Source organism: Penicillium alfredii, assembly GCF_028826965.1.
Source record: "Penicillium alfredii strain IBT 34128 chromosome Unknown utg000005l_segment0_segment0, whole genome shotgun sequence".
NCBI classification, from domain to species: domain Eukaryota; kingdom Fungi; phylum Ascomycota; class Eurotiomycetes; order Eurotiales; family Aspergillaceae; genus Penicillium; species Penicillium alfredii.
This window is the reverse complement of record NW_026622702.1, coordinates 405,029-420,295: the sequence shown is the minus strand read 5'-3', so window position 1 is coordinate 420,295 and position 15,267 is coordinate 405,029. Positions and strand designations below refer to the sequence as shown.

The 15,267-nt window shown below is 48.2% G+C and overlaps 10 protein-coding genes across 10 annotated transcripts; 6 read left to right on the top strand and 4 right to left on the bottom strand.

Moving 5' to 3' along the window:
* Nucleotides 1-1,138: 1,138 nt before the first annotated feature.
* Nucleotides 1,139-1,691, top strand: NUU61_003589 (LITAF-like zinc ribbon domain-containing protein; the record flags this gene model as incomplete). The annotated part of the gene is made up of 3 exons (XM_056654171.1): nucleotides 1,139-1,160; nucleotides 1,220-1,451; nucleotides 1,529-1,691. 3 exons carry the CDS (start codon nucleotides 1,139-1,141, stop codon nucleotides 1,689-1,691), a joined length of 417 nt encoding a protein of 138 aa, XP_056512198.1.
* A 268-nt stretch (nucleotides 1,692-1,959) lies between these two features.
* NUU61_003588 (uncharacterized protein) lies at nucleotides 1,960-2,250 on the top strand (the record flags this gene model as incomplete). The annotated part of the gene is made up of 1 exon (XM_056654170.1): nucleotides 1,960-2,250. One exon carries the CDS (start codon nucleotides 1,960-1,962, stop codon nucleotides 2,248-2,250), a length of 291 nt encoding a protein of 96 aa, XP_056512197.1.
* Nucleotides 2,251-2,467: 217 nt separating this feature from the next.
* On the bottom strand, nucleotides 2,468-3,096 carry NUU61_003587 (uncharacterized protein; the record flags this gene model as incomplete). Its single annotated transcript, XM_056654169.1, has 2 exons — nucleotides 2,468-2,745; nucleotides 2,931-3,096. 2 exons carry the CDS (start codon nucleotides 3,094-3,096, stop codon nucleotides 2,468-2,470), a joined length of 444 nt encoding a protein of 147 aa, XP_056512196.1.
* A 164-nt stretch (nucleotides 3,097-3,260) lies between these two features.
* NUU61_003586 (uncharacterized protein) lies at nucleotides 3,261-3,524 on the top strand (the record flags this gene model as incomplete). The annotated part of the gene is made up of 1 exon (XM_056654168.1): nucleotides 3,261-3,524. The coding sequence occupies one exon, from the start codon at nucleotides 3,261-3,263 to the stop codon at nucleotides 3,522-3,524; it is 264 nt and encodes an 87-aa protein (XP_056512195.1).
* Nucleotides 3,525-4,582: 1,058 nt separating this feature from the next.
* NUU61_003585 (uncharacterized protein) lies at nucleotides 4,583-5,836 on the top strand (the record flags this gene model as incomplete). Its single annotated transcript, XM_056654167.1, has 2 exons — nucleotides 4,583-5,277; nucleotides 5,362-5,836. The coding sequence occupies 2 exons, from the start codon at nucleotides 4,583-4,585 to the stop codon at nucleotides 5,834-5,836; spliced, it is 1,170 nt and encodes a 389-aa protein (XP_056512194.1).
* A 542-nt stretch (nucleotides 5,837-6,378) lies between these two features.
* NUU61_003584 (uncharacterized protein) lies at nucleotides 6,379-7,368 on the top strand (the record flags this gene model as incomplete). Its single annotated transcript, XM_056654166.1, has 2 exons — nucleotides 6,379-6,639; nucleotides 6,697-7,368. 2 exons carry the CDS (start codon nucleotides 6,379-6,381, stop codon nucleotides 7,366-7,368), a joined length of 933 nt encoding a protein of 310 aa, XP_056512193.1.
* A 944-nt stretch (nucleotides 7,369-8,312) lies between these two features.
* Nucleotides 8,313-8,933, bottom strand: NUU61_003583 (uncharacterized protein; the record flags this gene model as incomplete). The annotated part of the gene is made up of 3 exons (XM_056654165.1): nucleotides 8,313-8,635; nucleotides 8,707-8,754; nucleotides 8,819-8,933. The coding sequence occupies 3 exons, from the start codon at nucleotides 8,931-8,933 to the stop codon at nucleotides 8,313-8,315; spliced, it is 486 nt and encodes a 161-aa protein (XP_056512192.1).
* Nucleotides 8,934-9,810: 877 nt separating this feature from the next.
* Nucleotides 9,811-10,033, top strand: NUU61_003582 (uncharacterized protein; the record flags this gene model as incomplete). Its single annotated transcript, XM_056654164.1, has 2 exons — nucleotides 9,811-9,869; nucleotides 9,895-10,033. The coding sequence occupies 2 exons, from the start codon at nucleotides 9,811-9,813 to the stop codon at nucleotides 10,031-10,033; spliced, it is 198 nt and encodes a 65-aa protein (XP_056512191.1).
* Nucleotides 10,034-11,607: 1,574 nt separating this feature from the next.
* On the bottom strand, nucleotides 11,608-12,212 carry NUU61_003581 (DUF4334 domain-containing protein; the record flags this gene model as incomplete). The annotated part of the gene is made up of 3 exons (XM_056654163.1): nucleotides 11,608-11,769; nucleotides 11,856-12,132; nucleotides 12,208-12,212. 3 exons carry the CDS (start codon nucleotides 12,210-12,212, stop codon nucleotides 11,608-11,610), a joined length of 444 nt encoding a protein of 147 aa, XP_056512190.1.
* A 1,442-nt stretch (nucleotides 12,213-13,654) lies between these two features.
* Nucleotides 13,655-14,773, bottom strand: NUU61_003580 (alpha/beta hydrolase; the record flags this gene model as incomplete). The annotated part of the gene is made up of 3 exons (XM_056654162.1): nucleotides 13,655-14,295; nucleotides 14,356-14,512; nucleotides 14,570-14,773. The coding sequence occupies 3 exons, from the start codon at nucleotides 14,771-14,773 to the stop codon at nucleotides 13,655-13,657; spliced, it is 1,002 nt and encodes a 333-aa protein (XP_056512189.1).
* Between the last annotated feature and the right edge of the window lie 494 nt (nucleotides 14,774-15,267).

Genomic DNA, 15,267 nt, shown 5'->3' with positions numbered 1-15,267 from the left:
CTCAAATCTTGTCTAGGTTTATCATTAGGAATGCTTGTCGACTCAATTGTCCTGGCTTCTGCGATAGGGCCCATAAAAGCCATACAAGTATCCCAATAGACAGAGCCTTATATCTATGCACTCTCAACAGGACATGCTGTCACCTTGGCATTCATATGCGGGGTAGAGTGACATGGCTGATTTGAATGGACTCCTGGCTGCATGTCCCTTTGTGGCCGAACTAGAATTGAATTTCGATGGGGTGAAATATACATAAGCCTACAACTTCAATGAACACTTTGATACTCCACGAAACAAAAGTTTTTGAGCACTGCCAGCCTTGGCGTCTCTTGTGGTTTCGGCACCCTATTTTCTTATTTTCTTTGCTGTGGAGCAAAAAGAAAACTTTATTTCTTTTAAATCAGTTCATATCAGGATACCACCGAGTCAGATTGAGTGTGCTGACCAGCCAAGACTACACTGGACAGTAGTAAGCGATTCGACACGATTCATCGCCAAAACTAGAATAGCTAATAATAACCATCGAGGCTGTTTTTGAATTCGCCTCATGGAGCTATCATTGTCCAGCCCACCAATTTTTTATTTTGTGTTTAGGGCTTTTAGGGGTCTCCCTCTTACCGAAGAATACGAGCCACGTCACAGCTCTGCGTGAGCTGTCTCTCTTGGCACGTTATCAACGGTCCTACCGCGTGAGGCTCAGTCGGCAAGTCAAACTTTTAGTCTTTTTCACTGTGGAGACGTGGTGGTGATCAACACGAGCAAAGGATGACCCGGCCAATAACGCGGTCCCTTGATCCGCACTGCCAGACCATATCGTGATGGATCTCGTGTTCAGAGCTCCACTGCTGAGGCTTTTGCGAGCGGCCGACAAGAGCTAAATTGTCTCTGTGATATTTTCTATTGGTTCGTGGAGAGACTGCGTGGCCCCTGAGACCCAGGTTCATTTTATTTCTGCAAGGCTGTGTCTATATAAGTTGTAGGTGCTGACTCGATGTTCTTTCTCTCTCTTGAAATATTTCTTCCTTTTACTTAAATTTTCTGCTCTCTCGTTATCTCCAGCCCAAAAAAAATATATTTCATTTACCACCAGTCACTCACTGTTCTTATCCCCCGACAATCATTATCACCATCCATCAAAATGGCCGAGAAAATGAACCACGGTATTTTGCCCCATTTCACGATACTTTATATTTTTGCTTGTGCTAATACATCCAAACAGTGCTCGCTCCCGAGTACACCCAGCCAGCCCCCTACACCCAAGACCAAATCCCAATGCACGCCCAACAGCCGCAGCAATTCTACCAACCCCAAGCAGCGTACGCCCACCCAAGCGGCTACGCCAACGCCACGCCCCTGCAGTCGATCCAGAAGGCTCCGACTCCCGTGGACTGCCCAACATGTGGCCAGCGGGAGATGACCAGGACGGAGGCCGTGACGGGCAAGACGACCCAGTATGTGAATTGTACTCTTTGACTGGCAAAGAATAACCATGACAGAGCACGACACTAATATTCCTTGTTTTATATAGTGGCTGGGCAGCTGTCCTCTGCTGCTGCGCTTGTATCGGCTGTCTCCCCTACTTGATGTCCTCGCTCAAGGACGTCAACCACTTTTGTGGCAAGTGTGGTGTGATGCTGGCGACGTGGCACAACAGTGGCCGTGTTGAGGTGATCCAGGCCCAGTCTGGATGAGGTCTTTTTGAATCTCGCTCTTTTGGAGATATAATACTCTATATATAATAGCGTACAGGCTAATTGTTGATTTAGCGTTTGGTAACATGCGCTGCTTTAAACTTCTCCAACTAGAGTTGTCCTTACTATTGTTTCCATAGAATCAATCTTGCCTAAAATGGCTGCGGCCACAACTCTCCTTCTTTCTACATCTTCATCTTCAACTAACCTACCCCCACCACTGTCATCCTTCTCTAATCGTCAGAAATTGTCATTTCATCGACACACCATGGTAGAGGGCGAGATGAAACTAGAGGATTATGTCCTCGGCAGCGACCCCTACCGCACCACCTCTCTCCCTTCTGGCTGGCCATACCCTCTCAGCCTAAAAGATGCCCCTCATTTCCGCGCGCGGATCAACACCATCTACACAGACATAAAGGAACTTCTCAGCGCAGAGGGTCTCAACGAAACATTCATTCCATACGAGGCCACGAAACCAGGGCATCCAGAGGGAATATCCCCCAGAATCTCCTACGGGTCTATCTACAAAAGCCCGATTACACACCCGAGCAAGTAAAACGGGCGACAAACACGCTTCGGACTCTGCTTCGTCACTTTCCTGCGCTGAAGGACACGCACGTGGAGATTGTGCATATAGATCTATGTTCCAACCTGTCGCTGTTTCCCATTCCCTCTGCTCACTCGATCGTACAAGCGTATGAGCGAAGCAAGACTAAAATTACCGATCATCTCTCCTGGCACCTGGGCAAAAAATGGAGACTCCTTTCCACTTTTCACGTGGGCCGATACGAGGCGGAAGCCACACCTGCAGTCGTGGTTTTCGCCGAGCCGTTTACTTGTGCAAACTGATCGAACTTGCGCATGGAAATCATGTTGAGATGAAGGCATATATTCGCGATCGCGTTGATGTCCAGATCCTGCCTGATAGCCTCTCGTTTCTGCGGGGAGTGAGCCTCGCTGAAACGATGAGCACGGTCGAATCTCCGGACTCGGGGTGCTCGGTGGGAGTTCAAGGGGAGCGCGACGCTGGGATGTTGGGTGGGTTTGTGACCTTGACTGATGAAAACACCTCCTGCAAAGATTCCTCACATGCCATCAGGCCGTGAAGCCGAAAAACACGGAAGCACACAGCCATGGCTTCTTGAACGAATTGGATCGTATTGGTGCATCACCCTCCAGGCCATCGACTGAAGACATCCACATGGAATGTCTGGCCTCAAGGGATCAGGAACTTACCATGAAAGATCTTCAGGATGGCATCAAAACCACGGCCAATCAATTTTCTAAAACCACTCAAGAAATTGCGGAGTTTCATGAAATGGAAGTTGAACCCCGCGTGTGGACAAGCGCCATGCTGAATCAGGCCCAACACGATATCGAGCAGTTCAAGAAAATTGGACATTGTGGAGAAAATGCCGTGCCGCATGGGAAGCGTTTTGGCCACCTCCGGAAATGCCGTTCTGGGGAAAAGGATCATCGACTGAGCCTTTGTTTGCCTGGCAAATGAATCTCTCCGGTTTTTTGGACCTAACAGGGCATTCAAAACACCATACAATCTTCAGCCCCATGTCTACGACCCAAATTTCACATATGCTGCTCCTTAATGCTGGAATTGAATTGATCGAGTTCAGTGTCCTACAGAAGAACTGCTACTATGTCAAGCGAGGCCGCACCACGGGAGTCACAGCCGGTATCTGCAATGGCACACTTGCACTTTGCAATTGGCCAGAAGACGAATCCGTGCAATATGAATCACAACGGAAGAGTGTACCAGGTCTCACCGTGCACCACCGAGGAATTTGTGATTCTCAGCAAAGTAGCCGACTTTAAGCATAGGACGACGCAGTGTTCTTCTGCAGAGCATGGGGATTCTGGCTCTTTTGTCATCGACGCTAATGCGAAGGTCTGTGGTCTTTTATATGGTGGCGCTACGGGACTTCTCGGACCATCAAGGGAAGGACAGTCCTACGCAAATATTGGCCTCGTCACTAGCTTTTCCGACATACAAAACTCTATCAGGCTGAGAGTTGGGCCTTCTGCTTCTATTTCTTTGCATGGTTGTTGAAACGCCACTGTCTTTTTTTGCCGGCTTTAATAACCACATAGGTTACTAGCATTATGGAATCTATAACATAATAATATGTGACTGGGACTATGATGTTTCGTTTTTTTTTTGGGTTTCTGAGTGCCTGCGTGACGCAAACATACTGTCAAGGCAGCGGCCCCTCCCTATGGCTATAAGATTAATAGTAATAGAAACACTTACAAACAGACCTAGAAAAATGACCAGAAAAGAGCGGTAGAATAAATTGACAAAAAGACTAGTAATCATCATGAGGTATAAGCCTATAAAATCTCGTTCTTGCTCTTTACTATGCCACCTAAAGCCGCCCGAGCGAAGCGATTGTCCATAGCCCGTGTTTTCTCATGCTTCTCTTGACTTGTTTACTAAAAATCCATAACAGCCACGCGACATATGTCTGTTTTCGGCTGCAAGTATGCCCCAGAGGATACGAGGTTCTCCACACAAGGTAATGGGGCTAGGAATCGGTACCCCATTTTTACGATCTGACAGAACGCCATCTACACTCCTAGTACTCTTTTTAGGATTTTGCAAAGGGGCTTAGTTACGGTGTCGGACATGCCAAGCCTCGTATCGCATGGCGATCCAATCTCAGCAGAATGTAATATTGCGCAAAGAAAATAGATGGTAGCCTGAGAGAGCTCGGACTGCAAATAGAGGGCTTGGACTGTAGAAAAGATCTGCATTCGTATGGTCTTCTTATTATACTGGAGACTGCGAATATAAATAGCTCGGCAGGTACCCCTGGCAGGATATACATTCATAATACTAAAATATCTTAATCTACCTTCTTAATCACCCCAAAATGAGGTACACCTCAGTCGTGGGCCTCGCTACGGCATTCCTTTCTCTCACCTTCCCTGTGAGCATTGCCGCAGACCCCCGGTACTGCAACAACAAAACACCCATCGACGCCAAGGACTTTACCCTCGAGCAATCCCCCGACAATGCGCATGTGGCAGCCCTGGCAAAGCATTTCGAGTCCACTCACAAAAAAGTGAGCGTCACCGGCGTCCTCGCCTCCGCCAATCGCGCTCTGAGGAAAGGCTCGCCGCCAGTCGGCTCGGGGTCTCCAGTCGAGGCTTGGGAATGGAACGCGGGCGACTACAAGGGCATGGAGTGGACGCCGCAGGGGATCACCAGCTCGGCTGATGCGCTTGGGTCGGGTAAGTGGAATGACCACGAGGCGTGGATCGTCAGCTGGCATAACAAGGATGGGTCCAGCGTGCGGCTGAGTTTTGTTGATCGCAAAACGCATGAGTATCGGCATGTGCTGCTGGTTTACCCTACTGCCGACGATGATTTCAAGCCGATCCATATCCATGCTGGTGGGATCCTGTGGTATGGGAATGTGCTCTATGTTGTCGATACCAAGAATGGGATCCGCGCATTTGACCTGCAGAATCTGTGGGAGGTTGAGGTCGCAGATGGAGTTGGGAAGATGAAGGATGGAAAAGGGTACTCGGCTGATGGATATCGCTACGTGCTTCCTCAAATTCGGTGGGTCTTTCTCTCGTTGCACCTTGCTTTTTTTTTTATCTGTATATCTGGTTGAAACTCAGCTAACCACCAACTTCTTATTAGTTGGTACAAGTGGACCCCAGGCGAATCCTCGCCCTTCCGTTTCTCGTGGATTGCCCTCGACCGCAGCGACAAGCCCGACACCCTTCTCATCGGAGAGTTCGTGCGTGAAGGAGAAAAAGACAAGAAGGACCAGCCCGTCCCAATCCGACTGGTCAAGTACGAGCTGGACGCTGACACCCGCCGGCTGCGCACCAATGACAAGGGCATCGCCACGGCTAGCTGGGCTCACTGTATCGATGTCAATCGGGTGCAGGGGGGTGTTTCATACGACGGCAAGTTCTATCTTTCGCGCAGCAATGGCAGAGCCCCAAAGACCGGTGATCTCTTTACTTGGGAAGAGGGGAAGAAGGCGAACGAGCACAAGGGCTTTTTCATGGCTGGCAATGAGGACTTGAGTTATAACCCTGTTCGCAAGGAGTACTATACTGTCACTGAGTACGACGGTGGTCGGTATATCCTAGCTTATGGGGTTTAGGTTTAGTGACTGGGCACATACGGGGTGGTCTGTGGAGGGTGGGTGATGGGTGGAACGGTGTTTTGGGGGAAGATAAAATGTATTTCTTCCGAATAGATAGTCTGCAATTACCAAGTAAACGAAAGAGTCGATGCGAGGTCAATGGCATGTGTATGGTTCAAATCCGCCCAATGTGGCTCGATCCAGTAGAGTTAGCTCACATATATTTGCAGGTGCCTGTTTAATAGAAAGCGATTTCACCAAAAGACTTCAGACTCCGTAGGGTAATAGGTTCATTCTCCCCTTCGGGGCACCGGGGTTAATCATCGCCCTCGGACTTTCGCTTAGACCGACCGCCATCTTCGCCGAGGGCAGAGCTGATTAATTGCGACGCCTTTGACGCCAACAACCTTGGCACTAGCAAGAAACGCAAGAAAAACGAGAGAGTATATAAGACTCGAGTCGGAATACTGAAAAGCTCCTAGTCGCCCGTAAGAAAAAAAAAATATCGCGTTGCGCAACTCCCTAAACCGACCCCCGCAAAACATTTTACATCCCACATCATGAACGCCAAGATCGGTGTCTTCCCTGCCTCCGGTGGCCTGGGATCCAGCATTGTCGACCATCTTCTGAAGCTGGTGCCAGCCGCACAGCTCATTTTAATTGTGCGCCACCCTGAGAAGCTGGCCGATCTAAGCAAGGCCGGCGCCACGGTTCGACGGGCAGACTATGACGAGCCCTCCACACTGGACCACGCATTTGACGGAGTGGACACTCTGATGCTGATTTCATATGCGTCGTTTGAGATTGAACACCGAGTACAGGTAAGCCAATCATCCCCGCAAGTCTTTGCACACAAAATCTAACAAGCCATCAACCAGGCGCACCGTCGCGCGATCGATGCCGCGGCAAGCAGTGGAGTCAAGCACATCTTCTACTCCTCGCTAGGCTTTGGTGGCAACCTCAGCGACAAGAGCGTTGCACACGTCATGGGAGCCCACCTTGTGACTGAAAAGTATCTATCCGAGCACCCAGGCAACTTCACCTATACCACTGTTCGCGAGGGTCTATACTCCGAGTCCTTCCCCATCTACACGGCATGGTTTGACCCCCAGAATCCGGCCGACGAGATCACCATCCCGCATTCTGGTGGTGGACCGGGCGTGACGTGGGTCAAGCGTGACGAGCTGGGCGAAGCGACCGCAAAGCTCATTTTCTCGTACACGGCCAACCCGGGTGGCTTTCAATATCTGAACAAGGGCGTTCTACTCTCTGGTCCGCGGGAAATTTCTCTTGCGGAGACAGTGGAAATTCTTGGTCGGGCGGTTGGCAGGGATCTCAAGATTCGGGAGATTTCTGTTGACGAGTATGTGACTCTGCCACAGATCGGGGATCTGCATACATACCATAGCGTGGATCTGTCGCGAGAGTGGTCTACAGCTTGGGAGGCGATTAGGCTGGGTGAGACAGCGGTGGTTTCTCCGGCAATGGGGGAGATTCTGGGACGAGAGCCCGAGGATTATGAAACTACTATCAAAGCTCTTATTTCATGACCGAGACAATTCCTCGATGCACTCTAATGTTGTTATCGTTTCACGAATATGTGGTGTTAATTGTTTTGGGGATTTCGATACGCAAAACACATCATCCACGTATACTATTAAGGAATGGGATGGCTTTTCTAGACAATGATTAATACAGTACAAATTCTTGAAATTCAAGGTGGAAAGTCAGTGGTGGTATGATTGAAAATCGATGAAATAAGTACAAAAAGAGCTGGTGGTAAATCCTATACAAATGCCGTCAACAGTTTTCAGTCCCAAGCTTAAATCATGGTAGTGTCTCATCCTTGTATTTGGGATGATAGTTAATAGCGCAGCATGATAGATTTGTGCAAATCAGAAAGGTCAAGATGAAAGGAGAGGAAAACTCAGGTTTAAATACCTTCTGCTTCAATGAGCGGATGAAGAGCGGGCCGGGGGGCAAGTGCTTTGGGGAGGAGCCATTGAAGATGATTTAGGTTTATTCCGGTCGTAGTCATCACAAAAGGTCCAGAGAGAGAGATATACAGAGTAGACGGGTACGGATATAACCGAGAGAACCTAAATATTCTCTAGGATTGGAAGTATGTTTGTCAGAAGTATACTTGACTTACTACCTAGGTAGGAATATACATACTAATCTACTTGTAGAAATCTCAGACTACTACTCTATACTATCTTTTATATAATTCTATTCTATAGTATTTCAAGAAAAATTGCTATTCTATATTTCAGACATTAATCCTAGTTATAATATGTTTTAACAGAAGGCTACTTATTTAAAGCAAATTTCCTTACCACTACTGCCTAATATCATATAATGAAGATGTCTTTATTCGCAGGCATCCACAACCCAACACAAAGGAGCGACAAGATCCATTAATTACAGGACCAGAGATATATAATAAGCTTTTACTTAGCTTAATCTAGCATATGAGATTAAAACAATCCCTCATTTAGCACCCCTTGCACTCTTTAACCCACAGGTTGGCAGCCTTGTACTCCGAGTTGTGAGCACCGTACCAGTAGATCTCCTTAACGGGGTTCTCGCCGTAGCCGTCAACAGCGAACCAGGCATTGCCGTTGTGGGTGAAGTACCCATCTTTATTGACGCCGAAACCGGTGGTGCTGCCGCCCTCAGGGACGGCGCCGGAGTGAGGGACCGTCAGACCGACGGGCTCGACGGACTTGTCGACGACGTACAGGCTCTGGAAGGCTGTGGGGGTCTTGGCGTTCTTGGAGGTGAATGAGACGGGGCTGTTCTCGCCGTTGCCGCGGACTAATCCGGTTGGGTTATTATTTTGTACGATGTTTGATATAATGGAAGGGGAATAGTAAGTGATCACTTACGGATCAGGATCTCGTTCTTGGTGGCGTTGGCGCCGATGAAGGCGTGTTCTGCAAATAATGTCAGTGTGTTGGGTCTTTGAAAGACTCTCTATGGGTTATTAGGAAAGCATACCGCCATCGGTCAGAACGGTGGCACCGCCGTCAGCGACCAGGGTAAAGGCAGCGGGAAGGCTGGCGGCACTGATGGCGCTGGCGAAACCGGCAATGGTAGCAACGGAGAACTTCATTTTGGACGATTGAACGAGTGGTTTGTTTGAATTGTTACGATTGCTGATGGTCGCCGAGTCTTTTCTTTATATATTCTCAGGATCTATGGATTAAGACATGCGTGGACTCAATTGAGGTCATAAAATTGGGGATCGATTCCAATTATAACTGCAGTGGCTACCCTTTTCGATCCCGCAGGTTCCATTGGACAATTCCCCAGAGGAATTGAAACATGTCTTGCAACCCCCTCATGGCGGGATGGTGCATTGCATATGTCAGGATGTTGACAGGTTCCTGTTTTTGAGTCAATTCAACTTGCTGTACAGCCAAAAAGCAATAGCTATTGTCTTTTAGAGTATGCCCCTATTTACCAAACATTTAGTTCAAGAACAATTTCTTTTAAAGCCTGAAGACTTTCGCCTCGGTTAAAATCCCGGGATTCTTCACCCGGCTTGTGGAGCAGACCCGTTGTGGCATAAGCCTGTCGATCCTCGATCCTCCAGTGGGGCTTTCCTCGGACCATTTCCTTTTCTGTCTGGTATTCTGCTGGTTGAACTTGGGTTCAGCACAAAAACAGGGGATAAAGTGTGTTTCTCAGTCTGATTCAACCTCGATTCTAGGACATCGGCCTGGTGAGCCAGTCACATCACCCCGTGGTTCCTACGATCCTTAATCTATGCCTGACGGCCCGAGGATTGGCATGGTTCTTTGTCTGAGCTTGCTGCTAGTATTAGAACGACCGTGGCAATAACCTCAAGGTTTTGATTGTTGGGTAAATAAAGTTGTGAAGAAGATACCAAGCAGAGATAGCCACTAGTTTCTTTCTATTAACTTACAAATAGATCTGATTAAAGTCATAGCTATGCGGGCATTTTCTAAGAACCTGGGATATGAATTATGGCTATGAACAACACCCCGTCTGAAATCTTCACCCTAGAGGATCATGTCGACAAGCGGTATGTATACTTGAACCGAATAGAGAACCTATTCCGAGACAATCAACCCGCCTCTCTCCCGCGTGGATCTGTGGAGCTCCGGATTGTTGGGGCGTGGCAGCCACTACCTGCAGACCCCACCATTGGAGTTGTGTATGGTCCTTGTTTTGAATAGTGGCGTGTAGGCCAGCATCATTATTTCCAACCCCGCCTCCCTTAACGACCTATGTCCGAGATCTCTCATAGTAGTATCCATCACACATCCCGAATAGTAAGGGAAGCACTCTTGCAGCATGTAAGGAAAAGTGTTAATCCATGATTTGTTTTGTTGTTTCATTGATAGCTTTCCAAAATGTAAGTCGTTTTGAAAATAATAAAGAAATACGTGACATAGACGTGTTTCCACAAAGGGTGGGGAACAGTCTGCTTGAAGGAGGCTTAACGGATCGTTCCACAGAACTCTAATATGTGTTTGGCTGTCAGATATGACCATGACTTTATGATAAAAAAGACACTGAATCTAGTGCATCGTATCTTTAGCTATTGATATTTGATCCCAGATACTAAAAATGAGTTGATTTTTATTGGATTAAAACTAGTAATCTATCGTCTTTGTCAAGGCGTAACCGATCAATCTTGGTTGAAACCACAAGAATATACTATCCGCTCAGGGGACATGGCTACCAATTTCCAGATCGATAGCTAGAGAGGTAAGTTCACTGAACTCGTGTTAAAAGTGAGCCAATGAGCCCCGGTGTCTCACCCCCCTCGATGGGAGTGGTGCTTAACCATGTAGATCAAAAAAGGGCAGAATGTCTTAGTACCTATAGATAGGCGCAACGTGGTCGTACTTTTGCAATATCAGCATCTCGCCTGGTCAAATGAAACAAATTGCGAAAATGCGGCTCAAAGAGAAATCGACTGTGAAATAATACTATAAATAAGGGATTCTTTGAGGGCCCCGGTCTCACGGTCGGTCACTGCCTGCATTTGATATACCCGAGAGAAAGAAAGAGATATCGAATGACAGACTCGAGAAACGGTTGCTGTTATTGGGTGTAAGTATTCAAATGCTGCCATGTTCTTCAAGTTCTCATTCTCGCCACTTCTTTTCGCAGCTGGGCCCTTTTCTTGGATTTCACGAGCCAGGGATATCTTATGGCTTCGAAGCAACAGAGAAATGAGTTCGGACAGCGTATCCAGACAAGATACCACCTGTCGCGAAGAGACATGATACAACTGCCAGATTCGATGGAGGCGGGAGAATTCTTTTGATCAGTAGGGGGCCAATGAAGGGAGTACGGCACAGTGTTTGATTATGTCCAAATCCACATCACCCTGGGATGAGGATACCGAATTTCTTGATATCATAATTCCAAACATTAGATATCTTTTTTTTTACCCTATTATCTGGGTCCTTACTGTAATTCTTGAATCTTCAAGGCTGGGTTCACCTTGTCCGCAGGAAGCCTGTTGGAAGAAAGTAAACTAATATCGGTTATGAATTGGGTAATGGATCTGTAGGGAATATTAAGGGAAATCGGTTCTTCACTAGATACAACAAGTCTGAATTGCCATCATATGGACCATTAGTAACTTTAGGCAGGATAAACCTTTAATCTGGTTGCCGGAATACACATGGTGGTTTCCATGCTCGGATAACATATCGTAAACTAAGTAACAAGCTTGTTTCTGACAATTCATTTATTTGGACTAAACCAAATGTACACTGAAATTAATCGTAAGCTCTCATCGGAGCTTACTTGTACAGATAGAAGTAGTAGGTACCCCCGGCAGCGGTCTTCGCATCCATAGCACCGGCAATCAGGTCATCGCGGACGTATCGGAAGTAGTCAATGATGGGGAAGTCGTCATAGACCATGGCAGTGGACAGGACGCCGCGGAACTCGATCTGACGGAGCTATAAGGAAGTTAGCACAGTTCAAGACCTAATCTCGCAGTCTCTCGAAGAACACTTGGAGAAAAGCAAGGTAAAGCTTCACATACCCGAGCATGGCCCCAGTCGGCGTTCCACACACGCGAACCATCGTCCTTGTACACCATGATCGGGTCGACGTCCTCGGTCGATCGGAAGGTCTTGCCGGCCCAGCGCATGCCCGTAAGCTTGTCTTCGGTGGGGTGGCCCGTGTTGACGTTGGCGCCCTTCCAGGAGCCGGTGAATTGCTCGGGCTTGATGGGCTTGAGCTTGTCGAAAGCGGCGAGAACATCATCGGGCGAGAGGTTCTGGCCCTTGACGAGATCTTCGTATTGTTGTTCGGGGGTACTGAGTAGAGCAGATTAGCAAAATGGACAAGGGAGTATAGGTGAAATCAAAGCCAGGTGATATGACACGACATACGACATGGTGGATTTGTGTAGTCTGTTGTGCAGTTATAATAGTATAATGAAGCAGACCTCCATGGTGGGGTGGTCCTCTGCCTTTAAACATCCCACTTCGCGTTGCCTCGGGGCACTTGATAATTAGCCCCCAAGGCCATAGGGTCTAGCGCGAGTTGGGGCAGTGCGACACCACACAAAAAAGATCTGATTTGCGCAGAAGCACAAGCAGATCGATCTACGTGGGCTTTTGGAAAACCTTGTGATCCATAAGATGAGCAGAGTGGGTCATGGAGGGGTGGGGGAGCTATGCTTTGAAAAAAAGGAAAAGTGGTGTACCATCTCAAGCACTCAGTGGGCAGATCTCGCAGATGAGAAATAGCCGAAATGAGTAGGACGCAGTGGACTCGATGATCGTGGGCCCATTGAACTCGATCTTCATTACTGGCACGCGCCATTCACAGGCTCCATGAACATGTTGGTGTGGTTTTCATCCAATTGTGCGCGAAGGAACTGGTGGAGACAACAGTCTCTTCGATATGACGCATCCACCGCACACCCCGAATTCCATACTTCGGCGAAGCCGACGCAGAAACTCAACGCGGCAAGTTCTGTTGAACTTATCTATGCAACTTCCCTCCACGATTCTTCGACCTCGGTAATTGATGTGTTGTTGAATCAGATCGAGGGTTGCACAAATGCGTCATCGCTGTAGATTGATCCCACCGCTTTTATGGTGTGCTGGAGCGTAGTCATTCCGTCCGATCCGCTGAAAATTGGGGCAGGGGAGCAATATTTCGACCAGATTCCAAATTTGAATCACTGGAGAACGCGAATGTTTTGCGGCCTTGTCACATCTCCAACCATAGATTCAACGTGGGGGCTAATAGCTCGGCTTAGCTAAGCTGGAAACCTGAGGGGGGGCATGAAGAATTATCTTTGCACTTGCGGCGAATTCGGCTTCTAATGACGTTTCGGTGGACAGCCTACAAATCTAACATGCTTCCATATACTAGAGAGCATATTAGTGTGCCGACTTATCAGAAGACACAGCGGCGTAGTAGGCACTTTAATGAAGCTTTCAACGGGAAGAACTACGGCTTATCTTAGAGCCGGGAGGTGGAACTTGGGACTATGAACAATCGGATGGATGGATGATTTATCTACGTCGAACCTTGCCAAGCGATTCACAGCCTAGGACAATAGTATAAAACCCATGAGAAGAGCCTCTTCTTGTACATATGTCGCCTCGCCGGAGCTTTTTTCTAGAGCGGCAAAGTTGTCGCTGAGAGCGGAAGAAGAGGCGGTAGGTTGGAGGCGGTCGAAGACCGAAACACCACGGTACTTGCTACTAGTATTAGATATGTTTCTGCTCTATAAGACTGACCATGTTGGTCACATTAAGCAGTTCTAAGCAAGATGAGCTGATAGATATTGTTGACCAAGCACGCAGAAGTTTATTCATTCATTCACTCCAGTGTGCCTTCGAGGACTGCCCTGAGGAAATCAACAGTCGCTGCCACCATCTCGGTTGATCCGTCCCCCGTAACAACGTTCAAATGACCTTTGCCCTTTGCGAAATACTCCCGCTTAGGACTTTGCACCCTCGACAAAGCCTCCCTCTGTTCCGAGACGGGTGATAGATCGTCCAGTTCAGGAATTATCATCATTACTGGCACTTTGATCATGTTCATATATTCCATTGGTCGGAACATGGCCAGCTTTTGGTAGGTTTGGAGCGTCACACGGTCGCGAAAGTCAGGATGACCTAATTCGGATGCGCCCTTCATCAAATTGTACGCCTCAATGCCACCAGGACCTCCAGCGCCTCCCATGCCGATTAAATTGTCTCCCTGGGGCGTGAACGGGGCTATTGAGAGCGGCTCATTTTTCCTCAGCTGTGACACGCGATCCTTTATGAGCAGCGCATAGGCCTTGTCCGCTTTGTGTGGCTGCACATAGCTGAACAAAGGGCAAACCATGACGACTGCCTTGGGCCGGCGGTCAACAGCCGCAGAGCAGGCGCTCACTGTCGCACCAAATGACAGGCCCCAGAGAAATATGCGACGCGAATCGACGCTTTTTAGCTCTGAGACGAAGGTGTAAATGTCTATCATCATCAGTCAACTTTGCATATACTCTTTTTGGAGCGTTTGCCTGCAGCACCAACCAGATACATCTTCAGCCAGTTGAAGAGGGTCGAGGAGATTACGCGGCGATCCACCGCTGGCTCCAACGCTGCGAGCGTCATATAGAAAGACGTTGTAGCCTCGCTCGTGGAATGCTTTGGCAACGTCTGGGAGGGCCATCTCTTTCACACAATTGAACTGTTAGAAACGGTGAGTTTACCCTACTAGGACGGAGTGCAACAAATGCTCACATACGCCGTGTGACATGATGATAGCCGGTGCGGGTCCATCATCGATCATGTATAGCCAGCCTACAATTGAGGTGCCATCAATTGTCTTGCACTCGACTTGACGATGTGGTGAGAGAGGAGTCGTGACGGTAGTAAGCTTCAGGAACGGAGACAGGTGGGCGAGATGTTGCGACGACATTGCTACAGACGGGCTTGAGACTTCGGACATGCGTGACTCTTGAGATATCTGGGTGACTGACAGGGAGCAGTTCGCATAAGAATCGTACATAAACATGCGCTAGGAAATCAGAACTAAATAGACCTCTCCAGGTGCACGGACACCCTATCCCTGCCCACTGGAGTCTGGCTAGTATATGCACGCAGCCCAATTGTGTTGAGTCAAATTCATTTCAGCAGGCCTGTCTGCAGGTATAGAGAGGTCTGATTAAGATACTTACATCACAAGAGCCCCTGCCACACTTGACCTGTTGAGGCCAGCGTTACACAAATGTTGAGGCAGGTGTCACACGAGGACTGATGGGGGTGTAATCGGACTCAGCGCGAGCACCGCTAACGCCACTAATCGGCCATCCTTCGTGCCTTGGAGCATGTAGATGAGCGTATCCAGTAAAGAGGGCCGCGCGGCAGTCGCTGTTATATACCTACTTAACACTTTTAAACCACAAGCATAGCTCTTATCCGCCTTACTTCACCGGCATATCT